The sequence below is a fragment of the Eptesicus fuscus genome, chromosome 20, assembly GCF_027574615.1.
Source record: "Eptesicus fuscus isolate TK198812 chromosome 20, DD_ASM_mEF_20220401, whole genome shotgun sequence".
Classification (NCBI taxonomy): Eukaryota; Metazoa; Chordata; class Mammalia; order Chiroptera; family Vespertilionidae; genus Eptesicus; species Eptesicus fuscus.
Window position 1 is genome coordinate 34724634 of NC_072492.1, and position 27559 is coordinate 34752192.

A 27559-nucleotide genomic window follows, 5' to 3' on the forward strand; every position below is an offset into this window, starting at 1 on the left:
TTGAAGCACTTTCCGGCCTCTCTTTGGTATATCCCCATGGTCGGCAAACTGCAGCTCGCGAGCCACATGTGGCTCTTTGGCCCCTTGAGTGTGGCTCTTCCACAAAATACCACGGGCTGGGCGAGTCTATTTTGAAGAAGTGGCGTTAGAAGAAGTTTAAGTTTAAACAATTTGGCTCTCAAAAGAAATTTCAATCGTTGTACTGTTGATATTTGGCTCTGTTGACTAATGAGTTTGCCGACCACTGGATCCGATCGCCAGCATCGCTGCTCTTGTGCTCTGGGGCCACGATTAGGCAAAACAGGGGTGACTTACACAGAAGCACTGTGATACGCGACAGTGGGCCCGAGGCTGGGTCACCGAGGGGGTTTCTAAGTGACGCACAGGCCGGGAGCGTGTACGGTGAGGGGACGCTGGGCAAAGGGATGATTCACGTTCCCAGGTGGGTCAGAGCCAGATGGTGAGAGATTTCATCACGCTACTCAGAGTGGCACACAATTAAAGACGTATGAATTGTTTATTTCTGGGACTTTCCATTGAATATTGTCACACCATGGTTGACCTCAGATAACTGAAACCACGGAACGTGTCACAGTTCGGGTTTGATTTCAAGTATACGGGAGGATGGGCGTCGGTCCTGGGCAGATGCTACCCTTGGAGGGGGGAAGGTCTCAAACAGCCCGAAGGAGGCCTCGGACGTCCTCAGTGGGGAGACCTAGGCCTCGGCCAGGATGTTCTGAGTTTTTCCCCAGGACAGCCCGTCCTCCCGAGTGCGCAGCCTCACCTGGCGGGGCTCTAGCCAGCCAGTCTACTCCACCGAACCCTCACAACAACCCTGGTACTCCCGCTCCTCCCATTTTTGGCTTGAGGCACGGAGAGGTGACAGACTCTCCCAGGTGTATCCAGTGCGCCACACTCCCCAGCTCACAATTACACTTCAGGGGGAAGGGGAGCCCTCCTGCCCGTGGCCCAGGAGGCTCTGCCAAGCCGAGCTCGGTCTGCTCTACCCTGCCCCCCATTTTCTATGAGTTTCTGGAAAAGACACAGCTTCCTCCTGCCTGGGGCCTGTGAGGGCTGTGCCCAACCGCCCACAGCCCCAGCACCCCTTCCCCTGCTGAGCCCTCTGATCTCCCCTGCCCTGCCCTGCCCAGGGCCTGACACAAAAGAGCCCCTGGGTTAGTGGTGTCTCCTCCCTGCCCCTCCGGGCAGCACGTGGCCTTCGTCCCACTTGGGGGCGGTGCCCAAGGCATTGGGTGCCCGGCTTCCTGTTCCACCCTGGCTCAGGGAAAGGCCCCTCCTCCAGGGGAGCTGCCATCCCGAGGACAGGGGGACCCTCCATTGTCTTGTAGAGTTTAAGGTGGATTCCTTTTCACAGGGAAATTCAGAGCAGAGACCCCCTGGGGTGGCTGGAGATGGGGAGGAAGGCGCCTCTGTGGGGGTGGAAATGGTCAGAGCTAGGGGAGGAGGGGTGTTGTGTCCATAAAGGAAGAGCCAAGTTCAGGTGCAGCGGCTGCTGGACACCCACGAAGGGGGTGGCCGCCTGAGAGAGCCAAAGCGGGGAAGGGCCTTGAGACCACCCCACGCCCCGCGCCCCCTTCCTGGCGGCAGAGAGGCTCTTGTCCTGGGAAGCCACCCAGCATCCAGGGCTTCTCCAAGGTGCCCCCTGAGCACCCACCCACAGGAGGCACTGCCCCTCCCGCCATCCCCGCCTCCACTCCACTCAGCAGGCAGCGCCTCACGCCTGGCCCTCACACCCCGCCCACTGCTCTCCTTCAACCTTGGGACAGGGGAAGGGCAGGGGAGGAAGCCCCTTACCTTTTGTGACCCTATTTTCTGACCCCCGAAGTCAGGCCACCAAGCCTTTGTCATTTTCCGATTTGCACCTTAATGGACTCACGTGAAAAGTTTTTACAAAGGTAGACAGACGTAACGCATTGAACAAATGGATCTTTTTGAAAAAAAATCAGTTCTGCCCTAGGATAGTATCAGCTAGAACAGTGGTCGGCAAACTCATTAGTCAACAGAGCCAAATATCAATAGTACAACGATTGAAGTTTCCTTTGAGAGCCACATTTTTTAAACTTAAACTATATAGGTAGGTACATTGTTATTAACTTAATTAGGGCACTCCTAAGCTGGCCTTTGCTAAAAACTCAAGGGGCCAAAGAGCCGCGTGTGGCTCGAGAGCCGCAGTTTGCCGACCACTGAGCTAGAAGCTTGGCCTTGTCGCCTGTCACATCTTGACGTTGGTGTGTCCTGCCCCAGGCTTCCTTGTCTGCAGCGTGGGGCTAGCCCCGGGCTTCTTCCCTCCACTTTGGTTTTATTCCTAACATCCCCTCAGGGTTGGGGATCACTGAGCCGGTCAGGTTTCACAGTTTCAATGATGACCGAATCTTTTTCTAGGTTCCCAAGTTATTGGGGAAAGCATCGAGAGAACATTAGTAACAGGAGGTGAGGCTCGATCCACACATTTTAGTTCGCGTTTCAGACGCGCATGCTCGCGCTGACAGCCCTGCGGTGTGTTAGGCCGCATCTGCTGCGCAGACAACTTCTCCTTGTTTCTAACGGAGGTGGAGGTAGCCGGGGTGGTGGACCTGCTGCCTACCCGAGGATGGCGGTTCCAACAAGGGACAGAGTAGGTTCCTTTTTAAGAGGATTAAGTTCCAGGCTCTCAAAGGTGGGGAGGATGGAGGAGGAGAGGGAATGAGGCAGCCGGTGGGTCTTCGGGGAGTGGAGCTTGGCACTCAGGGTGGGGACAGGAGAAGACATTTTGGGGGATTCATCTTGTTTGAGCCTCTCTGCACTTCCTGGATTGGTGTGTCTTTTTCCTTCACCAAGTCACGGACGTGTTCAGTCATTATTTCTTCAAATAAGTTCTCAACCCTTGCTCTCTCCTCCTCTGATGCAGATGCTGTTATGCTTCCTAAGGTCCCAAAGGTCCCTTAAAGGACCTTCTTTTTTTCCCTTCGGTCTCCTTTTTGCTGCTCTGATTGGGTGCTTTCTGCTACCTTGTCTTCCAAGTCACCGATTGGACCCTAAAACACTTTAGAGGGAAAGGGCACCTTGTGAGGGTTGGGGAGGAGGAAGAGGCGCCCTGAAGAGCAGCAGGAGAGGGAGGTGGCCACAGGCAGGAAACCCCATCAGGTCAGTGCTTGGACCTAGAAAAGGAGAGAGAGCGGCAGAGGCCCAGCCACAGACAGGTCCAGGGGGGGCCATGTGACCTAACGAGTAGGCTGTCTTACCTGGCTGAAATGGTTTCCAGGAAGCGAGGCTGTCTTGGGTTGAGGACACTGTGGGAGAGGAGGAAGTGTAGACAGCAAGTATAGACGCCTCTTGAAGGAGTCACCAGCCATCTCTTCCCCGAGTGCTCGGAAGCCAGCAGGCAGACCCGAGGCCATGGCTACAGCCTAGGCCGGTTGCATAATAAAGCAGCACCCTGCGGACCCGAGCAGGGAAGCTCCCCACAGGATGCAAAATGCAGGCCCTGGCCAGGTGTGTGGGCAGCTGGGACCCCGCCCAGCATCCTGGCACATCCTCGGGAGCCCGGGAAAGCACTCAGTCAGCGGAAATGCTCCAAGCAAATCAAGAAACACTGTCAGGAAAGAATAAAGGAGCCGATTTGAAGCTTGGCAAGCCTTCACTTTCCAGAAGTTGTTTAAAATGAGCAAGATGAAACGTCAGGAGCAGAGAAAATCGTCCACAGAGAACTAGGAACACAGACCGGTTTATTAGCAAAGTTTCCCGAGTTGCCCGCTGGAGTGCTGACTTGGGGTTTCTTTTTCTACCTACTTGTCACTTCCTTTTCTGAAAACCACCTTTATTTGGGGGCAGGGGGGACGGGTCTGCTTGACACTCTTGAGAAGATAACTTCAAAAACCAGAAGCTCTTTCTGGATTTGTTTGTCTACTGATGGTCTCTTCTGATTACAAACTGAGGCCAACTCCTAAAAACCAAACTATAAGGCGATGATGTCGAAAAACCCAGCCGTTCGTAGCTCCATTTATAATAAATACAAAAAGCACTTGAAAGTACTAGTAAATCAGATTAGGATGTTTTAAATTATGGTTCTACTTTACTATGTTGTAAATTTAACATACAAGTCCGGGGGGGGCATGGCTCCATTGAGCATCGACCTATGAACCAGGAGGTCACAGTTTTGATTCCTGATCAGGGCACATGGCTGGGTTGTGGGCTTGATCCCCAGTGTGGGGTGTGCAGGAGGCAGTCAGTCAATGATTCTCTCTCATCATTGATGTTCTCTCTCTCTCTCTCTCTCTCTCTCTCTCTCCTCCCTGTCTCTCTGAAATCAATAAGAAATTTAACATACCACAGGTGATCGTTTTGTTAACAAATAACTTTCCCCCAATGCTCCTACATGTAGGATTTCTTAGGGAAACTTCACTTTTTCACTCGTGGCTTCGAAACCTCCACCTTGACATTCGAGTTCCTTGTCTACGAAGGAGAGAAAGAAGGAGACGGGATGGCAGGAAGCTGTGTCTGATTGTTCCTCCTCTCTTTCTCCTCTCTGGCTGTCCAAATCCATTCTCCCTTAGATGGACCAACCCCACTGAGATGCCCATGGGCACATCTGCCACCATAAACGTCTTGATGGGTCACCCAGGATTTGGCTGAGGGGAGCCCCGATCAAGGGGTCAAGGCTATAGATAAATAGGGGTTGAATGAAGTTCAGGCTGAAGCCCTGTGGCCATTCTTTTAGAAAAGCACCCCAGATCATGTGTATTAGCTCTGCCACAGAAGTCAGGGGCTGGAGATGCGCAGGGCCACCCTAGCAGCTCCACCCTGGGTCTCCTCACCTTGGTGTGGAAGAAAGAGAGGGGACCGGGGGTCAGGACCCCCAGGAGGGGGTCCTAGCTCGAAGGTGGGCGAAGTGATCTTGAGAAAACCTCTTTATCTCCTCTTTGCTTAATTTCCCTATTTTACATGATGAATTGGATGAGATAACACTTTCAGGGCGCCCTGGCTAGAAAATTCTGATATTTCTTTCTAGGTACAGGATAGGATGGGGTGTGATGGATGACAGTCCCTTTGCCTCCCAGCCCCTGATTTTCTCCTCGGGGAGGATGGTGGGGTTGGGGGCTCACCTCTGCGAGACCTCATTGGTCAGTACCAGGCCCCCACCCCCACCCCCAGGACCGAGGCTCCTATTGGGAGAGCATCTTTGCTTTGGAGTTGGGGAGTTTCTTCCCAGAGCAGGTCGTAGGCCAGTGAGGGTCCAGGGTGACTGCACAGCAGTACCGCCATGTTTGAGCACCTCCTGTGGGTCACGTCACGTCACGTCACGTCACGCTGGGCATTGGCCTGACTGGTTATCCTCACAACAGCCTTCGGAGGCTGTTCCTTCCACCCTAGAAGTGACACAGGGTGGTGAGGTGACCTGCAGTCTTAGGAAAGGTTACCCGCATCTCTCTCCATCTCCCTCTCTAAACAAAGGTGCCTTGTCTAAGGTGGCACTTTTCCAAAGAAATGAAATACAAAGTCCCTGCGTCTTGGTGAGCAAGGTCCTGGGTCTGAGCGCCTCTGAGGTCGCAGCTGGTGTGACTTCCCCTCCACCGGGTATTTGTGGGGCTGACTGAAGGCTGGCCATCTGGCCAGATGCCTCTCGGGGAGCGCCGAGCCCTCGTTCCCTGGGATTCTAGGGTTTCAGCCCGCTACATCATTTCAGAAGAGAATTACCCTCTGCTTTATTAAACTTGTTTGCACTTAGGCAAAGTGGGCTGTTTACCCTCCGCAGGGTTTTTCTTTAAAGGAGCGGGGGAGAGTGAGCATGTGCAGAAATCCATCACCTTGCTTTCCTGTTTCCAGGCAACCGTGCAGGATTACAACAAGTCACATGATACCCCTGCTGCCAGGGAGAAGGGGAAGATGGAAAACTGTGCTATCTTGAGAAAGGGGCTGGGTATAAGCGGAGGACTCTGGGTTCTCCTCCAGAAATATTATCAACAAGTTGTCAAAAACCCGGAGGCTCCAGAGGGCTCCTGGCTTCCCAGCGCTTGGCCCAGCCTCCTGCCGGACGGGCCATCTACCACCAGACATGAAATGGGGCGAGGGGGGGGGGTAGATGGAGGGGGAGTCACTGACCCAAGGTTACGAAGCACCTGTTCTGGAAACCAGGCTCTCAGGGGGGTCATTAGTGAGAAGGTCTAACCCAAACTAGGCCTTGCTCCTGAATCCCCAGCCCCGGCCCGGCCGCAGCCCCAGGATAATGAGGGGGCAGAGCCTGCGGTGATCCGGGCTGGCTGGGGGGCCGTGAAGGGTCAGTGGGGACAGCTGGGAGGGGAGGAAAACCACCCATGAAGACCAAGTTTCCACTTCCTTTTTTAAAGCCTCCTCTTTCTGATCATGATTTATTTTGATTTTGGATGTTTTGATTTTTTGATCTCCCCTCCCCCAATGTCACACACACACACACACACACACACACACACACACACACCCTGCTGCTGTTTATATTATAGACGCTTCTATAGCCATTCATCCCCTTCCGTGTATACTTTTTTTCCCCTGTAATAACATCCTCTGTGGCCTGAAGACTCGCTGGAACCACAGGGACAGCTCTGCTTCTGGCTCTCCCCGGGCTGCTGAAGGGGGTAGGTGTGCCCTTGCCATAGGTCCCACATCCCAGCCTTCCGGAAGGCCAGGCTATTAGGTCCAGTGACCTGAAGCGGACTGGCTTCCAGGTTCCTCACACCCAGCGGTGCCCAAGGCAGAGATGAGTCACCGGCCCGCACTCTGACTGGCCTTCCCCGTGCACCCCGAGGTGGTGGTATTTCCTAGCCTGACTGCTGGGTTTTTGCCAGCCTGGCTGCCTGGGGAGGTGAGCCCAGAGGGGCAGACCCTGGACACACTTAGAGGCAGGTGCTGGGGAGAGAGATGCCACCACCTTGGCACCCAGGGGCTGAACAAGAACTCTAGTCCCTTGTCACAGCCCCATGGGTGGGGATGGGGTAGGGGGGGGGTTTAGGGTGGGGGGAGGGCACAGCAGCTTGCCCCGTCCCAGCGGAGCGTGGGTGGTGTATCTTCTCTTGTCCTATCCTTCTGGCATGTTTCAAAGGCCTGAAGGCCTAATGACAGCCCGAGGCACCTCTGCATGGAAAAGCGTTTGTCATCCTTTAAGCTCAACAAGAAAGTAAATAAAGAAAAAGTGAGTGGAGTTGGAGAGCCAAAGCCTCCCACAGCTCCAGTGGTGCTGGGCTCTTCCTTTCATTTCTGGAACAGATTGGGTTACACCTTTGTTGTTTAAGAGCAGGAAAAGTTAATTATTAGCTTGTCATATGAGCAGTCATTCTGGTACAATAGAGGAGTGAATGAATAATGTTCTAGGTTTGTGACATATTTTCTCATTACATTCAGGGAGAAGAGAAGGTTTGCCTCATAAACACGGGGGGAATGTGGGCAGGAATTCAAAGGTGACCGTGGGGTGAGGAGTTTTTAGTACATTAGAGCTGCGGGTGGAAGGGAAAGAGACATTCCATGTCTGTTTAATATGTAACATATGGGTTGATGGGGGATGCGCGCGAGAAAGTGTCGGGTGTGCAGTTGTTACAGAAGGATGGTGATGTGTGCAGCAAGGCGGGCTGAGATGGCCAGGCTGGGAAGCTGGGGTTAAATGTTCAGGGAACTGAGGCATGCTTCCGAACAAGGTGTCAGATCCCATCTCCAGCACTCAGGCCTGTGCTGGCTGATTCACACCCCCATTCACACAGCCACGAACACACGCACCGTGGTTCTAACTAACACACACACGAGCACAGCATGCACATGCCTTCTAAATGCAGGCCCGCGTTCGCCCTGTGACACTTGGCCGGTCGTTCGCCGGTCTAGAAATTCCTTTACAAGATACTCCAAGCCCACATTCCCAGGAAAACTTGAATAGAAATGCAAAAGTGTTTGATGATAGAAAAAAAAATCTGCTTGCTTGCAGTTCTTGTGTTGGCCAGAATGCTACAATAAACTGTTGCTTTCCACAGCTGGGGAGGGCGAGGGCAGGCAAGGGGGGTGGGGGGGAAGAGCCAGAGCTGAGGCCAGAAAACTTGAAAGGCAAAATCAGAACTCAGGCTGAGAGCGCCCCTGGGGCGGCGGGGCCTGGCAGGGGGCGGAGGAGGGCGGGGAACGGGTGACTGCGGGCGCGGAGCAGGCGGCAGGGGCGGGCCCGGCCCGGCCCGGGCGGGCGCCGGGCGCTGCCCCTTTAAGGCGGGCGGCGCGGGCCGGCCGAGCGCTGCCGTGATTGGCGCGGCGGGATCACTGGCTCCCCAAGCCGGGCCCGGGGGAGTCGGCTGGAGCCCGCTGCGCTTTGATAAGGTCCTGGCAACTCAGTAACAACCTGAAAGCTCGGAAATAAAAATAGCCCCTCATAGCCATGGATTTCGTGGCTGCCCGGCGTCCGAGGCGCCCGTCTCCCCGGCCCAAAGCCCAGCTGTGAAAGGTAGGGGTGGAGGCGCGGCCCCCGCAAAGCTACTTCAAAGAAAGCCCTCCTGGGACCGGGGGCGAGGTCGCGCCGAGCCTCCTAGCGGGCGTCCGGGACGGGAGGGGGTCCGGCCGGCCGGAGACCGGGTCGGGAGGGGCGGTGCGGGCCGGACGGCCCCCGGGAGGGGTGGCGGGGGCCCGGAGGGCGGCCCGGGGCGCGGCCGGCGCGTACCTCCCTTTCAGGACCGTGCGCTCGGCTCGCGCCTTTGAAGTGCACTGTTAAATCCACAGCGCAGTTTTTGTTGGAAGCGCCCGGAGGACATTTGGTGCGCGGAGTGACTGCTGGAAACAGGACCTGTGTTGAAAGCCGGGCCGGGCGGGGGCCGGAGGGGCCGGGGGCGGCCGCGGCGGGGGCGGAGGCCCGCTCAGGTCTTTTGCATAAAAGGGGCGGCGGGGTACGCCGCTTCCCCTCCCTCGCCGGTGGAGCTCGCTCTAATCCCGGATTGTTTCCTCGCACCCCCTCCCCTGCCGCGTGACTCCCCCATGTTCCCCGACGCCAGGACCGGCCCGGGGGGGCCCGGGGCTGCTGCGAGCCGATCCGGGGGCCGGGGCCGGGGCCCTGCCCGGGGCGCTTGCAAGGTCTTGCCGCGGAGCGCGCGCGGGGATCTATGGTGAGTGCGGAGGCAGGGGCGGCGGGCGGCCCGCGCGCTTTGATGTGCCGGGCGGCCCTTTGAAGTTGGCAGGCCGGCTATTTCGGGGCGCTCTCCGGGCGGGCGCGGAGGAGAGCTTCGGGCTCGGCGCCCAGCGCTCCTGGGGGCTTGGCCCGCCTGCCCCGAGTGCCCGGAGGGTGAGCCCCCTTCCCAGAGGGGTGGGGGGGGGGCCTCAGGGGAGAGACTTCTGCAAGTGGCGGCTGCGGTGGGGCGGAGAGGGTGCAGATGCCCCCCGGGGAGCGCATCGTTGTGGTGGTTATGGGGTGTGAGTGGGGTTGTGAGTGTGCAGCGCTTTGGAAGGTGGGATGAAAGGGTGGCGGCGCCCCCCCAGTTGCCCTCCCCTCCGCCCCCTTTCCCCCCCGCCAGCCCCCCCCCCCGCGCCCCTCCTCTTCTCCCGCCTCTCTCCCCCCTCCCCTCCCAGCCACTGGTCCGCGCTTTGGGGCCCAGAGCGCTGGCCGAGGCTCAGTCTGCGAGCTGGAGCGGCCCGAGCCCGGGCGCCCGCGTCCCCCGCGCCTCTCCTCCCGCCCGGGCCCTGCGCCCTGGCCGCCCGGGCCCCTTTGCGGAGAGACACGGGCTCCGCGCGTCGCCATTTCTGGACCAGGCTCTGCTTTCCGTGCTTTTTCTAAAGAGAGCAGCGGCGCCGGGGACCGCCCCGCGCCGGGATCGGGGTTTTGCGAGCGCCTCCCGGGGCTTCGGCCCCGCGCTCCACGGCTCTGGACGCGTTCTGTTGGATTTGGGCCGGGGGACGGGCCGGGGGGTCGGCGGAGATGAGAGCCCGGCCTCGGGCCGCCTTCGTCTTCCAGGTAACGGGGGCCGCTCCACCTCCCCTCCGCCGGGGTAACGCAGCGCTACCGGCAGCCCCGCCACCGCCGGCCCAGCGGCCGGAGGCCCCAGGCGGGGACCGCACGCACCCACCCTGGGCCCGGAGAGCGGGCCCGCGTTGCGGGTCGCGCTCCATCCCCCCGCCCGCCCGCCCCTGCCCTCCTGGGTTTGGTCCCTTCCGAGCTGGGGAAAGCGGCTTGTTATGGGCTAGATAAGACTTTTCTTTTGGAAAAACGAGACAGGCTTTATCGAGGTCAGTAGAGTTGGGGATTCTTGGCGTCGGCCGTGGTAGCGTGAGACGGTTCCTGACCCGGTTGTGCGGGGTTCGCGGCTCCGGGAGGCGGCTGGGGAGGCGGGGGAGGCGGGGTGGTGGGTCCCCAGGCTTCTCTTCTTTCTCGCAAAGTTTGAAGATCAAAGTCTCGTCTGAGTGAGTTGCTTTCTGGTTTGGGGGCGCGGGGAAGACTGGGGTGCAGGCTGAGCCTTATTCTAGGCGGGAGGCGGGGGCGCAGGGACCTTTACCGCCGGGGGAGGGGGGCGGTTTCCAGCGGGGCGTCCGGGAGCCCATTCCGCCCCTCGCTGGGCGGGCTCCTTCCTCGGCCGAAGGGCTGAGTTTTTAAGGAGTGGGAAGGGGGAGCGCGGAGGGGAGGGGTGGGCGGGGGGAATGGGAACCAGATGCCGGGAAGGGCACGTTTGGAGCTCGAGTTATCTGTGCGGAGAGCCGGGTGGGGAAATTTACCGAAATTGGTTTCACCTGCACACAGCCCTGCGGCGCGGCGCGGGGTGCGTGTGTTCGGAGTTGATGGCGGGAGCGGGAGCGGGAGCGGGAGGAGGGCGTGGAGCGGGGAGCGCGGGCCGGCTGCCCTGAGCGCTGGGGCCAGGAGGTTTTGGGGAAGGTTACGTCTCACACCTCGCCTGCCCCTTCTTCGCCCCCACCACCCACCCTCCCGGCTCCCATTTTACCTTCCCCGCCCCTTCCCCATCAACCCCCCAAACTCCCCCCCCCCCCACCCCCCAAGTGTGCCGGGAGCTCAGATTTCGCCTTTGAAAAAGCGCCTGATACCTTAGAGGAGCACCTCGCTGATAGCTGGGTTGCTTGATTTGAATTTGAGGAGTTGAAAAGCCTGTTTACTTTCTTGCTTTGATGTTGGGCAGATCTGGTTTTGATTAGATCAATACCCCTTTCTCTCCCTACCTCCCCCCTTCCTTTTCTTTCCAGAAAGGAGGCTCAGATGAGCCCCTGCTGACTCGAGAGAGAAAGAGAGACCACGCTGATCGCTGAGAGGAGCTGGAGGAAGGAAAAAAAAAAAAAATTTCCCCGAACTCAGTGAGAGAAGAACCGGCTCACCATGAGCAGCGCCGTGCTGGTTACTCGCCTGCCAGACCCTAGCAGCAGCTTCCGAGAGGATGCTCCCCGGCCCCCGGTTCCGGGGGAGGAAGGGGAGACGCCACCCTGCCAGCCGGCGGTGGGCAAGGGCCCGGCCACCAGACCCATGCCTGTCTCCCCCAGCGCCCGGCGGAACGAGGACGGGCTGGGGGAGCCGGAGGGGCGGGCGTCCCCGGATTCCCCTCTGACCAGGTGGACCAAGTCCTTACACTCCCTGCTGGGCGATCAGGACGGCGCTTATCTCTTCCGGACTTTCCTGGAGAGGGAGAAAGGCGTGGATACTCTGGACTTCTGGTTTGCCTGCAACGGGTTCAGGCAGATGAACCTGAAGGATGCCAAAACCTTGCGCGTCGCCAAGGCGATCTACAAGAGGTACATCGAGAACAACAGCATCGTCTCCAAGCAGCTGAAACCGGCCACCAAGACGTACCTAAGAGACGGCATCAAGAAGCAGCAGATCGATTCCATCATGTTTGACCAGGCGCAGACCGAGATCCAGTCGGTGATGGAGGAAAATGCCTACCAGATGTTTTTGACTTCTGATATATACCTCGACTATGTGAGGAGTGGGGGAGAAAACACAGCGTATCTGAGCAACGGGGGGCTGGGGGGCCTCAAGGTCGTGTGCGGCTATCTCCCCACCTTGAACGAAGAGGAGGAGTGGACTTGCGCCGACTTCAAGTGCAAACTTGCGCCCACGGTGGTTGGCTTGTCCAGCAAAACCCTGAGGGCTACAGCTGGCGTGCGGTCCACGGAGACTGTCGAAAACGGATACAGGTAAGGCTGGCGGGGGGTGGAGGGGTGGGGGGGTGGAGGATGGTATGGATTTGGCAGATGTTTTGAGTTATGTAGGGGGGACGGGTGGATGGATGTGCTGCAGAGGCTGACAAAGGTCGGTTGAGAGGCGGGATCACTGGCCATGAATGCTTTCATCTTGCTTTTTGTTGTTGGGGGGGGGGGCGGGGGCGGGGGGCCGATGCACACACACCTAAGTGCCTGCAGTCTGCCCGTGCTAATTCAAACACTGGTGAGCAGTATTCATTAATGCGAGTTACTTAGTTTCCTGTGCCAGTCTTAGAAAGGGGGGTTGGGGGGGGGGGGCGGGGGGAGAGAGAGAGAGAGAGAGAGAGAGAGAGACAGCAGCTTTTGATGCCGCTGAGTCACCGAATACAGTAAGCACCGGTTTGGAAGGGGCCATTCCCCACCCATCAGTAGAGAGTGGAATTAATGTGGCTAGGGAGGCAGCTGGGTTGTGGTGGAGACTCAGGAAGTAATGTGTGTACCCATTGGATGTGGGGTAAGTGGGATCTTTTGAACTTTTATGTGAAGATAAGAGCCAGCAATTGGGTCTGTTTGTAGAATTCGCCCAGCAAGAAACTCTCCTTACTAGGGAAGTTCCCTGTGGCCGTCCCAGATGAAGGGCCTTCACTCCGGAGTCTGCTGGTGTGTGGATGTAGGTTTTCCGTGCCTGCCCCCGGAGGCAGACCTCAGCTGATGATGTTGTTGCTCAGTGTTGATGGAGCAGAGGTCTTGGCCAGCCAAGACTGGGGCCCTGGAGAACTTCCCCTTTTTGAGGCTTCAAAGACAAACAGTCCTTTACAGAATGGCCAAGTCTTAAGATTCTTGACCTTCCAAGGCAACTTCAGACCTCCTGTGAGCATGGGTTTTGCTGCTTCTCTCCGTCTCTCTCCTCCCGAATATTCAAAAGGAGAACGAGCTTCTTAATTCTAGGTTGTTGCCTATGGCATGCAAGGGAAGGGGGGTGGGTGCTGGATTGCCAGCTGAAAGGCTTGCCTCGCTAGCCATGGTGTATTTCTCCGTGTGTGCAAGACTCTGGGGAGATCGCCCTGTCCCTTTAGGGGAGGGCCTCCAGTCACCACCAGCAGCAACAGCCGGAGGGGCAGAGCCGCTAGGTCTGAACCTAGGAGCCCTGATTGAGGGGGCGGCCAAGACAGTTGGCTTCGCAGGGAGGCATGGGCTTGTTCTCCAACCACCAGGGGGCGCTCTGACATCCTCGGGAGTCATTCACAGACATCTGGTCTCCACCTAAGTGGAACCGATGGGCTTTTTGCAAAGAAGCAGAGGATCCACCTGAAGTTGTTTCAGCATCAATAAGCTTATGGTTTCGGGTGGTTCTGAAGGAAGGCCCTGGTTCTGGCCTCTGGGCTGGGCAGGTCCCTGGGCACCTGCCGCTGCCGCCCCATTTAATTCAGTGAACACCGCGTGAACCCTCTTCTGGCCTCATTGCTCTCCAGTTTGGCAGTGGTGGCTGAGACTCCTGGAGGCCTGTGGTGAGGCGGCTGCTTCCCCTGGGGCCTCTCACAGTGGGGCTTCTGTGTCAGGACCCCGAGTGTCACCTTTGTAAATAGCACTGGCGTGTGGTTCGGGATGTCATCAGTAAGAAAGCACTGGGAGGCAGGACCCTGCCGTGACCCCTCCCCTTCGTGGGTGGGCAGTAGACCCAGCCTTGGGGTGCCCCTCCTCCTTCCACAGGCCTTCGCCGGGATGGTACCAGGATGAAACTTTGGGGAGGTGACTCTTGTGAAGCTTTTTGATCCTTTGTGTTTCCAGTGTTTTCCATGGCTCTGAACCGCGGGCATCACCACCGCATAGGTGGCACCTGTTCCGTGGCCTCTTGACTTCCCGTACTGTGCTTGGGTGTACTTCTTCCCACGGTTGGGTTGAAATGAAATACTGTACCAGGACTTCCTGAAGCCCAGATATCTTAGGTGGGCGTTGTCCAAGAGAATTTAAGCCATATCCAAATTTCGTGTGAACATGCAAGATATTCATGGGTACAGCGGTGAGTTTGGGGGTGTCCCAAATTACTTAAAGGACTGGGTCCTGGCTCGGTCTACCCCTTACTACCTGGGTTCAAGCCTTTCCGAACCCCACGTGCCATCCATAAAAGGAGTGGGCACCATCCTTTTTGTTTATGTCATAGGTTGCTAGTAGGATGTTTTGAACAGATGTCTGTGTGAAGTGTTCTAATGAGTGTGATTTAGTCACGTTAACTACTGGGTATGTGCAAAGGGCAGTCAGGTTAAGATACCACTTTCCAAGAGTGACTCCTGGGTTCTAGCCCGTAGTCACTGTAGCGTGCTAGCGTGTTCGGTGGCGTGCCTCGGCTTTCTCTGTCGGTTGGACTGAAGTCTGTCTTTGCAGCTGGTTCTTGGGGTGTAGGGATTCTAGCCAGTTCTTTAAGGCTCCCTCCTCACTCACTCATTCACTCCCTCATCAACAAGGGGGCTGGCCTATGGGACGGGCTTTTACTGAGTGAAATGAATGAGACATACATGAGTGAGTCCTGCTGAGGCTTCCCCTGCATCAGCCGGTGAGGCCCCGTCCTGGCAGCTGGATGCCCAGAGCCCTGGCTGCTCTTCCAGGCCCTGTGTTTACCCTGGGCACTCAAAGGAGCCCCGTTTTTAATGACTTGTTTGTGTCCCTACTGATTTGGTGTCAGGTTTAATATAAATCGTTGGCACGGAAGAGCAGGAATTATCCTCAGAGGGAAGGACTCTGGTTTGCCAGTGGTTGAGTGGGAGGCCTGGGCTTTTGATGGTCCCTATAAATAACCCAGAGCAAGAGTGACCTGTTGGTAGAAGCACGTGTAAAAAGGCCGGCGCGTACACACGCACGGGGTGGCGAGGTGTGTGTGGAGGGGGCTGTGGGAGTAGGAGCTGGGCCCAGCATTTATTTCAGGAAGGAGAAGACAGTGTGGGGCGCACAGAGCCGCCCCCCACGTCCTTCCCTCTCTCCTTCCCTCTCTGCGCGGGCCCGTGTGTGTCCCTGCCCAAGGCGGGTCTCATCTGTCTCTCATTGGACCCTCCGCTCTGGCCTCACTTAAAATAAGCCGGGCCCAGCAGATGGCCCTCTGCTGGCTCCAAGTGCCTCCTGCCTCGGAAAGAACTCGCTGATGAGGCCGGTTTTTGTGCGAAGCCATTGGAATCAAGCTTGGCTTCAATTATCAAAGAAAGTGATGCCATAGGAAAGATATGCTGGAAGCAGTCGGCCACAGGGAGGGGTGGGAGCTCTGGGGGGGCAGCTTGCCGAGACACCCCGTAAACGTTGCCTGTGTTCTCGGGGCCCAAGTGCCCCACGCTCTCGAGTGCCCGGCCCCCACCGAACGCCCCCTGAATGCTTCCCAAAGACAGGATTGCCTTTTGGACAGTGACTTTGGGAGTCAATTGTCACAGGGCTTCTAGAAGCCCTAAACACACGGCCTTAGAAGCAAATAATGTTTTTAAAAGTTGCATTGTTTTGAGGGGGGGTGCCCAGACGGAGGCCCCGACGGTCTGTTCTGCTGTGTTCTCTGGAGGGGTTTGCCCTGGTGCTTGGGGAGGGGCTTGGGCCTGCAGCATCTCACCCAGATAAGAGATGAGAAGAGGCAAAGCAGCACACGTTCCCCCAGCGAGTGAGATCCCAGGATCCTCGGCTGCCTGACAGCCGAAAGCCCTTTGCACATGGAAGTTGCAAACTTCCATCTGCCCGGTGCACAATGTGTACCATAGGCCTCCACTCTCCCTAGGAATTTAAAATCCTGCCAGCAACTGGGAGCACAACAGTCCTGAAGAAATAATCAAAGCATCTGGGTACAATTACTGTAGCATGGTTGAGTTTCTTTCCGTTGTGTGTGTGTGTGTGTGTGTGTGTGTGTGTGTTAAAGTAATCACAAGAAAACAGCTTTAATCCATTTTTTTTTTTTAATTATGTGGTGATTTTTGACCAAGTTTGGGGTTCTTAAAAATTGAGTTTGCCTCCCCCCACAACCCTGCCTCCTTCCTCTCGGCCTTATCTTGTTATGATTGTAGGAAAGTCCAAACACTTTATTGCAGTCAACTGAGCTAAGAGCAGTGTATTCTGTGTTTAATGACCGGTCACACAGTAGCCCTCTATTTTGGAAGCAAAGGGAGACGCGTTTATTTTGGGATCCATGCGTTCAAGGAGGGCAAAGCTGGGCGCACACGTGGGATTTGAGTTAGGTGCCTTTTTTGTTTGGGGCGGGAGGAGGAGGAATGCCTGTTGAGTCATTTTCTCCCTGTAGAAGTTGAATTATAACCCTTACATTTGGGACATGGTTGATATGTTAACACCACAAAGATAGCAACACTGAAGTGGTAGAAGGGGTGTTTGGATGCTATTTAAGGCTGTTTTGATCTTGTACTTTGCCTTTGGACTAAAAAAAAAAAACAGCTTAGCAGCAGCCCATCTGATGGTCCCAGGTATTTTAAGGAGGTTTAACAAGGTTTTGTGCTCCTGCCCCATGTCACAAGCTTACGTTCAGCTTTGGGGAGACAGACCTACGTGAGGAAGTCAGATGGGTCCTGGCCCTCATGGAGCTTCCAGTCTAGTGGCTCAGAGCATGCATTCAGTGTGAAACACAGCAATGCTGTGTAATTAATATACGTCGTGGTAAACACCACAGAGGGAAAGAGCCCTGTTTATGTTGGCTCTTGGTTTTTGGAGCATTAAACTGACTCCCCCCAGAGTACAGCGCCCTCCTGGGGCCTTTCAGAGGATGTGAGCACGTGATGCCGCTGGCTGCGTTAGAGCTGTGCTTGTCTTAGGTGGACACCCCACCTCCCTGGGGGCTGTGGCTTGCCTGCGTCACCCACCTGGGTGGGAGCTAAGCTGGCACCAGCTCTCAACCTCTTGGTTTCTGTTTCCCATCAAGGGCTCCCGAAGCTTACTCATGACCGTGTTCCTGAAGACAGGAAGGGATCCTGGAGACGCTATCTTGTCCATCATGCTTTGAGCAGTAGCCCCATCCAAGCACCCCAGAGAGTGGAGAACTCGGAGCTACTTTATAAAGACTCGGGCAATTCCGTAACCTGCCCCCATCCACTCCCTGGGTCCACTTGGACCCTAACAGCGTAACCCGCGTTCCTCTTTCTGGCTTAGGAAGCCCATAAGCCCATTTCCTCTTGTTTTGCCTTTGATGCCAAACAAGACCATTCTCTTCTTCTTTGGTTCCCTTGTCAACTAGGAGACTGTTTTCACTGAATCACACCTCATTCCTTCTCTTCTCCAGAGAAGCCAATTGCCTATTTTTTTCCCCTGTCACTACTCCTCTCTCTAGCCCTGGTGCCTGGGAATCCCAGATTAAGGACATGCGGACCAGCTCTAAGGCATGGAAGATCTTCCCATTCTCATTTAATTGTCATAAAAAATCCTGGGAGGTAGTAAGATGTCTCACCCTTCACAGATAGGAGAACAGGGCCAGAGCACCCAAGGTATTTCATAGGTTCAATTGCAGTGTTCCCCCTTTGCACTTTCCAGTTGATTCTGCATCTACATAACACTTCTAAGATCCGGCTGTATGTTCCCGTCTAGTTCAGTAGAATGAACCAAGGTGCCTGCCAGCCAAGCTTCCCAAGGAGTCCAGCTGTGGGTTCCTCATGGCCCAGTCCTCAGCCTGTTGGCCTCCCAGAAGGCTTTGGGGTCCCCCCTGGGTTTCCATTCGTTCTTGGATGTTTGTGAGGATGAAAGATGATTGGGCAGCAGATGCTCGATGAACATCAGTGACAAGAACAAAGACCCCACCCTTACTAAGTACTCAGCCAATGGCCGCTCTTGGTTTTTATCAACATTTCCAAACTGAGGGGGTTGGTTTAGATAATGTCTAAGGTTCACTCTGACTCTAAAATGTTACGATTCTGAATGTGACTTACCTTGTTAGTGCTGTCACTCCGACCACAAGAGTGCAAGCCCCTTAAAGGCAGGAGCCGTCCTCCTCCTCCTCCTCTTCTGTCCCATGCGGTCTGTCCGGCCCCTGCCCCATTCCAGCTCTCATACCGAATTGTAGCAGCGACTCCCTGTCCGCCCCCACCCCTCCTTCCAGTCCAACCTGGTGCACCCTCCCTCAATCACCCATGCTGCTGGGAAAACCTCAAGCCCTCTCCTCTCCCTGCCCCTTCCTGACCCAGCTAGCCCCACCCCCCTCCTCCCCAGTCTGGGCCAGAATGAATATACGTGTGTGTGTGTGTGTGTGTGTGTGTGTGTGTGTGTGTGTGTGTGTGTTTCAGAGAGGGGAAGGGAGAGGGAGAGAGAGAGAGAAACATCAATGATGAGAGAGAATCATCGATTGGCTGCCCTCTCCACGCCCCCTACTGGGGATCAAGCCCAAAACCTGGGCATGTGCCCTGACTGAGAATCAAACCATGACCTCCTGGTTCATAGGTCGACGCTCAACCACTGAGCCACGCCAGCTGGGCTGGGGAGGACTTTTTAACTACTTTTTCCTTCCCCCATCCTGGTGGCATCTCCTCGAATTCCTGTTCACCCCCAGGGGGGTTCACCTTGTTTCCGTCACCATCCAGCTAGAAACATCCCCGTTAGCTCTACCAGGTCACTCTACTTACTGCCTCTTATTCTGGAGCGTTCTTACATGCTGAGGCCAGTCTTTGTGTCAGGAAGCAAACGAGGGCGCCAAATAAATCAACCCCACGCCCACTCGTACCCGCTCTTGGTCCCGGCCAGGCTGCTGTGCTTGTGGGACCACCAGGGGCACAGGCTCCGCTCCTTCCCCCCAGGGGGCCCGGAGGGTTAAATGAGATGAGTGTAAAGTTGTGCTCCTCTTCATGGGCCTGTAATTACACCGTCTGCCTCCCTCGTGGTGCCCACTCTCTCCCCACATATGGTGACACCCCCTACCAGGCCATGGGTACCAGGCGACCAGAGACGGGGGCTGGGTACACCCACAGTCCCGTGGGGTGCCGAACACGTGGTAGGTGCGTGGGAGCTCAGTGCACACGAGCATAAGACTGCTTTGACCTTTCCTGGGTCCCTTGCATCTGCCAGCCCGAGGCCATCTTTGTAAGGACCAGTCGCAGTGGCCTGATGGGGTCGGGTCTTTTCTCTGAGTCCTCGGTTCCCCTCCGGTTGGTTTCTTTGTCGTTGGCATAGACTGGGTGGGCCCCGGGGAGTATGCCCGTCTTTGTAAATGAGGCCGCCTGCAACTTCAGGCTTCACAGCCCCTTCCTGCAGCCCCAGGACCACCCTGGCCCCTGCCTCCTTCTCTCCCCCCACGTGGAAGGCCCTCGCTGGTGACACAAGAGGAATGCGGCCCAGCAGGAGGCAGGCACGCTGGTTGTTCTGGGAGGAGGTCAAGAGGGCAAAATGGGGCGGCAGAGGCCACTGAAACAAAAGGGGGAGACACCGGAGGAGGGGCCTGGACCCTCCTTCGAAACATCATTTTAAACCCGCCGGCCTTAGCCAGCCTGGGAGAACGAAGACCTGGGGTGGGGTGCGGGGGTGGCAGGGGGCACACAGAGGCCCAGCTGTGGATGGGGTGCAAGTCCTAAACATTGTCTTGAACTTCTCTGTGCCATCTGTCCAGCTCACTGCCCCAAAGTTGAAATGCGAAGGCCATGCCAGGCCTCTAAGCGGTGGCGTCTCAGAACTACGCGAACAGCTACTGAGGAAACTGAAGATGCCTTAGGACCTGACATTGTATTCCCCTGGTGCTGTCTTGGATAGGGGACAGGGAGGAGGAAGACACCCCATCTCCACTCACTTACTCCCCTCTTTTATTCCATAGCCTCCCCTCCAAGACCAGAGTCCTGTTCCTTCCCATATGTGAGTGTGTATCTAGAACTTGGTAGGATCCCCTGGCTGCTCTGGGCTCCTCCGTCCCCTGACAGACCTTCCTTTGGGGGCAGAGGAACCCAGCCTGCTTTCTCCCCAGGGCCAATCAGTGTCTTACAAGCCCCTGCTTTCTGCCCAGAGAGCAGCTGGCCCTGGGCAGCAGGTTGCCATTGAGTGGATCGCGGGATTGTGCACGCGTCCTGGGGCCACCTGGCTGCCGGGGTTCCTGCTGAGCATCCGTGACGCACCGCCGTCCTACTCTCCCTGCAGGTCCTTCAAGAGGAGCGATCCTGTTAACCCGTACCACGTAGGTTCCGGCTACGTCTTTGCACCAGCCACCAGTGCCAACGACAGTGAGATATCCAGCGACGCACTGACTGACGACTCCATGTCCATGACGGACAGTAGCGTGTAAGTATTCTGGTGTCCCCGTCGTGTACATGGTTGGCATGTGATTCGCAGGGCCAGCTGGCCAGAGTCCTCAGCCATCCTCACCTGGCTTTGCAGATCCCATCTGTGGACATGTGTTTGGTGGTTGAGGAGGGTGGCATGGTAGGTGGGGTGGTGTTAAGCTTAGAGCCTTGAAGGGAAGGTTGGGTGGTACCTTCACGGAAGAAAACTAAGGTGACATGGAAGGGTAAGATGAAGATCTGTACATTTCTTGGGTGTCACAGCACATCTGTTGGTTGTCAGTTTGCCTGCCTTCCCTGTGGGCGGAAGTGCTGGGTTGGCCTTGAAAGCCAGGTTCTGTAGAACCAACAGGTGGGGGACAGGGTGGCATCAAAAGGGTTTGTGTTTAGTTCATTGTTTTTGAAGGAAAAGGCATGGAAGGTGTGAGTCAAAAAGTGTCACAGTTTCCCTCATGAATGTGCTCACATGGGCATCGTTCAACTGAGTAAGTCTCGGCGGAATGCCTGCTCTGTGTCGGGTGGGGATTCCACCCCAAGTTTGGATTCCCTCCAAAGTCGAGTCTGATCTTGGCTCTTTTGCAGATGGAAAGCCATCCAAGTCATCAGGGTGGTCTGCTGAGGTCAGCAGGGCAGCGGGCGGGGTCATGCTTTGAGCTTCAGGTCATTTGGGGTCATGCAATGGTGATATCTGGATGGCGAACAGCATACATTCTATGTGAATTTCATAGTGTATGTGTGTGGGGGTGCGGACGGGGGGCTGGGTATCCCCATCTCCTGCCATCCCTTGGGATTCTGATGCAGGAGACTGGAGGGAGAGCCTGGCCTTGGGCAAAACTTCCTCAAGAGCTTTTCACCCAACACCCAGTTGAGAACTGCCATTCTAGAAATGTTCTTCGAAGGCCTTCCCGCCAACGTGTTTGAGTAGGACTTTCTCCCACTGAGGGAACAGCTTTAAAAGGCAAACCCATGGAGCTGTGTGCGTTCCGGCGTGCTTACAGTTTGTTCCTTTTACCTTCCTAAAAGCTGGACTGCCTATTCTTCCAGTTTGTTTGGGATTATATGGTTTTTATTGGCCCACGTCCTGTTGCTTGGTCTCTGGCATGGAACTAGTTAGAAGGAAAGTTGATGAGGCTGGTTTGGGACTCTACTATTGATTAAAATCCTGGTGGCTTTTATTGTGTCACCTCAGATTCCCCTGGTGGTAAAGGGAGAAATCCTTAGGGTGAAGCATTCCAATTTCATAAGAGAATAGCAGTTTTGCCTTGAGAAGCAGTAAGGAAGGGTACACATTTTTCCTCCAACGTGGAGGAATGAGGAGTTCCACAGAAGTAAGTCGGACTGAACTCCTTAAATATCCATGTTTAGAAAAATTATCCTTTGATGGACATAGTTCTTAATACATTTTTACTCTGTCTTTATGGAATAGTATTAGGTAGGCATAATTTATTTCTTGATCCAAATAATATCAATATTTGTTTTCGTTCTACGTTGTATTATCTCATAGATTATAAGGTTATATCAGGCTATCTGCCCCTACACGTGGTATTGTGCCCCCTCTCCCCCATATTCTTTTCTTTTTTTTATGTACATTTTTATTGACTTCAGAGAGGAAGGGAGAGGGAGACATTGAAACATCAGTGAGAATCATTGATTGGCTGCCTCCTGCACGCCCCCAACTGGGGATCGAGCCTGCAACCCGGGCATCTGCCCTGACTGGGAATCGAACCATGACCTTAGATCGTAGGTCGATGCTCAACCACTGAGCCACACTGGTCGGAACCCCCTCCCATTTTAAAACTAGCTTTTCTTTTTCTCGTCACCCTGCCTGCTGTAGTTTTTGTTTGTTTGTTTGCTGCCGTTGTGTGCTTGCTGCTGGTAACATTACCCCTTCAGCCTTTGTTGTTCTGTGGGTTGCGTGGGAGTGGTAGCATTATGTGTGAAATAGGTTAAGTCGGATTTGAATGAGGGCATTGAGGGACGCGCCAAACGTCAAAGGTAGTTTACGGAAGGCTTCTGTTTAGTTTTTTAGAGACTGTTTTGACCTGCTTCCTGCTCCTTGCCCGCATTTCATTTCCACCCCCATCCCTGTGTTATTCTGGCTTCACGATGAGATGACGTGGGCATGGTCCCCATATGTGGTGGAGCCTCACAAGACCCAATTGGGAAGGTAGGCAGGCCTGTGACTGACAGGTGGAAGTGAGGCCCATGCTTCCATGGCTTCTCATGGCAGAACCAGACTCAGCTCCAGGCCAGACACCGGCCCCCGCCCTTTGCCTCTCCCCCTGTCCCAAGCACCCACATTGCCAACATGACATGTGTTGTTAGGACCAGTGGATAATGAGTTTCTTTTATTTTTATTTATTAGCGATCACCCACACTGCTTCCTTTTTAATGGGTTGGGGAGAGGGGTAGGAGGGAGCAAGTTCCAACTTCTCCCCTGCACCCTCCCCCATTACCCCTCTTCTTTTATCCCCTTCCCAAAGGAAAACCTTCCTCACTTTTACAGAGGTGACTTTAAAGCTCTCTGTCCCCCCCGCCCTCCCCTTTAGCTAAAGAATTTGTGGGCCTGGAGCCGGGAGAGGGATCAGACAGGTGGCCTTTGCGAGCCAGCTGTTCTGGGCAGGAGGGTAGAGTGTGGCCAGTGAGGTCCACTTCATACAGAGGCAGAGCCCTCACTTGGTGGCTTTCTCTCTGGGGCACAGGACATTCCCTTGGGCCCCCACTGGCAGAACCTTGGGGATCCCGCCTAGGGTGAAGCTGCGTGGGCTTGGGGGTGAGCAAACCAGGATGCCAACCTCAAGAGCAGGTGCCTGGGAGGGTCTGAGACCTGGGGGCCCAGCGGTGGGTGGCGCTGAGCTTCCTCCCAACCAAGTGGGCGGGAACCAGATAGGGCCGTGACAGCTGGACCCACTGGGGCCTTCTTATGCCAGCTGGGAGCAGGGCATCCTCTCCTGGGAACGGTTTGTCCAGGGGCCCCGCCTGGTGCTGCCCAGAGTGGGGGACAGAGGGGTCTCCAGAGCCCATCAGATGGCATGCGTGTTTGGGCTTAGAGGTTTCTGTGGGTGTCAAGCAGCCAGGCACCGGGGGTCCCCGGGGCCCTCCCCGCGCTCCTGCCCAGCGGACTTGGCGTGCCCTGGGTGTGTGTGATCTGCCCAGTGCCGGGCGGGTCACCCAGGATTCCCAGGGCTGGGATTAGACCCCTCCTCAGAGCTCTGCCGATTGTGGGCCTGGTGCCGATGAGAGTGCCGAGCGAGGAATGAAGTGTGTGGGGATGAAAAGCCGAACTGAATCGCTTTCAGCCCATTGTTCATCCGGGGAAGCTTAGAGGGGATAAGAGGGTAGCAGGCCCTTTGAAATTTCTTTGGACAAGTGAATAGGAGCGCCCCATAAAGCATGAAAAGCCCCTGGCTGTTTCTCCTGGGCACAATGGCCTGCTCGGGCTGGGAGGGGGGCGGCCAGGGGCGGGGAGGGGGCCGGCTGCCCTGCTGGGAGCTGAGGAGGGGGTGCGACTAAGGAGGGGTCGAGGGGGGTCACGGGCGGCCTTCAATAGACTCCAGAAGGTTGGAGTTCATTAGACACAAGCCCGGGGAAGCAATCGTCTCATCTGCGATGGAGCCGATGAAGCCCCGGGGCCTTTGCAGGGGGCCTGGGTGGAAGGTGGGCAGGGCCAGCCTGCACTTGCCTGTTCCCTGGGCCGCGGGGCCTGGAGGTCCGGCGGGCAGGGGCTTTGAAGAAACCATGGCTGGCTTCTGCTTTCCCGCCAAGGAAAACGCCCCGTTACAGATGGCTGGGGCCGGGGTCCTCAGAGGCCTCTGAGAAGGCCGGTTTATGAGCCTATTACTCTGAAACCCACCTTCTTGGAAGAAATGGCTTTAAAGTTTTTTTCTTTATCTTTTTTCTTTTTGAAAGTTAGCTGCCAGATTCCCAGCCAGGTCCTAAGCCCCAGCCTTTGGCGTATGGGCGACAGGAGGGGGCGGGCGTTCCTGGGCCTCGGGCCCAGGAGGAGGAAGCCAGAGGCTGGGACCCTCGGCAGCAGCAGGCCCTCCGCCCCCCAGGTGTGCCCTGTGTTAGGTGGCAGGCATCGCGTGTGCCACGTGGAGCAGCTTGACCTGAAGGCCGCGTCCGCCCTGGGTGTCCCCAAATCAGTGCACGACGCTTCCCCGCGTCCCACACAGAGGGCGGTGCGGGTTATTTTATTTATTTATTTTTATTTCCCTGTATCTTACTTATGGGTTTACTTTGGACACCAGTGAAAGCCTCCGTGTGAACTTCAAATATTACCTTATCTTAAAAACCGGGCTTTTGATGTTGGCTGTGATCAGAGGCCCTCTGAGAGGCTGCCAAATGGAGCTGAGCGTGGACGCCTGAGCGCAGGAGCCCGCTCTTTCAAAGTCCCCGGAAGATGACATTCAGGTTAGGCCGGGCACCACCGCGGAGTCAAAAGGCTAAGCTAATTGGCTTGGCTTAAATGGCAGCTAAATGGAGTCCACACTTCAAGCCCGGCGCTCCCAGGAACAGCTGGCCCGGCAGCGGCTCGTTAGCTCACATGTGCGTGATGAGAGGAGGCCGTGCAGGGCCCGGCGCGCGGGCTTCAGGCCGCAGTTCTGAGCAGCCAGGAAGCTGATCATAGACTTCAGAGCCTGAACATAAAGGAGAGAGGCCCCCTTCTGGAATGAGGGCTGTTTTGGAAGAAGATGCACTGGCTCCATCAGCTGCCCGGGGGGGATGGGGGAGCTGGTGGTGGAGTCGTGGTGGGGGTGGTGGAATGGGGGTGCTGATGGTGTGTGTGTGTGTGATGTTGGTTGGTTGGTTGAGGCCGTGCTTAAAAACCATCATTTGAGCATTAGTGCCTCCGGCCTTCCAATGGGCCAGTCAGTGAACTGCTTCCTCTTCGCCCCCGTACTTACGCTCCCCAATTCTCCTTTCTTTCTACCTCATGTGGGAAAAGACAAAGGTCAAAAAGCCCGGCCACTGATTTCTGTCTGGGAGGAAAGGAGAAAAGACTACTAGAGGACAGAGTCTTGGGGGAGGAGGTGGCGGGTCACAGTGGGGTCATGGGGTGCTTGACTCCTGGCCCCCAAGATTGTCAGGAAAAGGCCTAAAGCAGAGACATCCACCCGCTTAAGGCCCAGAAGGGTTGCTGGTCAAGAGAAGGGCGGGGACCGTGCCTTGCTGCCCTGAGGCAGCAGGAGGTGGTTAGACCAGCATGAACCCCAACCTGTGGGCCCGCCACTACCCTCTGCCCCCCACCCCCCACCCCACAGAGATTTAGGTTAGAGACCAGAAGATTCACCTGGCATGCCCCCCAGCCAGTGAGTATCAAGTGGTGGGGGAGGACTTTCCAGAACGTTCACCAGGTCTCCCCTTGGTCCCTCCAGCATGTTAGGTGACTCCATGGGGCTTAGGAAATGCAACCCCATGTTCAGTCAGGAGCTTTGCTTCCCCAGCCGAGGACGGTGTAGGTGGTTGAGACACCTGTTCTGAGCCCGCAGCGCAGCGGCTTGGGTTCCGACCCCTGGACTGCCCGCTGCTGACGGTGACGCTGGGCATTCAGATGTGGTGGACTTGGGTTTTGTGAGAACCGAGTTGGGTTCTGTGTTAGGAGTGTCTGACCCCCAGAAGGAACTCGGTGTGTGGGGGCAGCAGCCTTGGGTTGGAACCCATCACCTGGTTTACGACTCACTCGGGAATGCTCTGGAGAGCCCGGGCTCTCCGATCCCAAGGTGAGAACGTTGGGTTTCAGTACATAAGCTCCAGGTGGGCCTTGGAACCTTTATCCTCCAGGGCCTCGAGTCCCAGGCCTCACGAGCAGGAGACTGTCTGGGCGACCTGACCTGCACTGGCAAGTGGCTACCGCTCCCCACGGGGCTCGCTGCCTCTGCCCTGGGCCTCGCTCGGGGACAGGACTCAGTGTGTTTAAGGCCTTGCTTTAGGTCCCGGTCTCCTTCTGCCCTGCACCCTCAGCACGATGATCCTTTATGTGCTTCTCAGCCAAGGTGCGGCCAACAGATCGCTGATCTGCTGTGACCCGTATCACCCCCGCCGTGGCCCCGTCCAGCCTCGGTCAGCAGACTTCCGGAAAACGCAGCCACTGGAATTCTAGGGCCTCGCAGATAAGGGGCCAGAGGTCAGCCGCTGGCTGGCTCCTGCGTCCTTTTAGGCACTGCTGGTTTCACCCACGGCTGCCGAACCAACCTCCCTCCCGTGAACAAAACACCAGGGAAAGGGAACAGCCAGACACCTCGTGTCAATATTGACAGCCTCCATGATTCAGGAGGGAGCTGTTCGAGCATGAGGCTTCCACCTCCCGAAGGGGCGGTGATGGGAAAATTGTACCCCCTGGACCATTCGGCTGCTCTCAAGAATAAAATTCTTTTCTAAAAGTCACGGTGTTTCTGAGGAAGACTAGCTGGGAGTACCGAGTGCAGGCGCTTCTTACCTCTTCCACTCGTGTTTTTCAAATACAGTGAGGAGGGCCGTCGGGGCCCATGCTGCCTTCAGTCGGGTCTTTGCCAGGACTTCGTCGACAATACACTTCCCCTTGAACCACCTGGCATGCCCCACAGCCAGTGAGCACTAAGTGGTGGGGGGACAGGACTGAAATTGCAACACCCTCCCCCCCACCCCACAGTGGTCCTCTCTCCCCATTTCCTGCCGTGTGTTTCCTTGTGGTAATTACCACCTCGGACATACTATAGGTTTTGCTTTTTTTATTTTTGCTTATTGCCTGGGCACCCGTTAGGATAAAGCTTCATAGGCCGTCCTCTGCATTTTTCCCTGCTCATTTGCCCAGTGCCTAGAACAAGGTTTGGCACATGGTAGGTACTCAAATACTGGAATGAACGGCACAGAATGCCACAGAGTAGGGGCTTTGTCTCTATGCCCACGTTGGTCCTGTCTCTTGAGACTTGGTTGGTTGGGATGGGAGCTGAGGGAAGGAAAAAGCCTGAAGTTACCCTGCTGGCGATTTGTCCAAGGAAGAAATTTGGAAACGCCTAGGTACCGTGGTCGGCAAACTGTGGCTCTCGAGCCACATGCGGCTCTTTGGCCCCTTGAGTGTGGCTCTTCCACAAAATACCACGGCCTGGGCGAGTCTATTTTGAAGAAGTAGCGTTAGAAGAAGTTTAAGTTTAAAAAATTTAGCTCTCCAAAGAAATTTCAATCGTCGTGCTGTTGCTCTTTGGCTCTGTTGACTGATGAGCTTGCCGACCACTGGCCTAGGA

General features: G+C 56.1%; 1 protein-coding gene across 1 annotated transcript in view; it reads left to right on the forward strand.

Annotated features, from left to right (window-relative positions):
• The first annotated feature begins 9888 nt into the window (after positions 1-9888).
• Positions 9889-27559, forward strand: part of AXIN2 (axin 2) — a 28521-nt gene continuing 10850 nt past the window's right edge. The window contains exons 1-3 of the mRNA XM_054709205.1: positions 9889-9937; positions 11173-12117; positions 20197-20337. Coding sequence (XP_054565180.1) covers positions 11303-12117; positions 20197-20337 — 956 coding nt within the window. The 5' untranslated portion in view covers positions 9889-9937; positions 11173-11302. The remainder of the gene's footprint in view (positions 9938-11172; positions 12118-20196; positions 20338-27559) is intronic.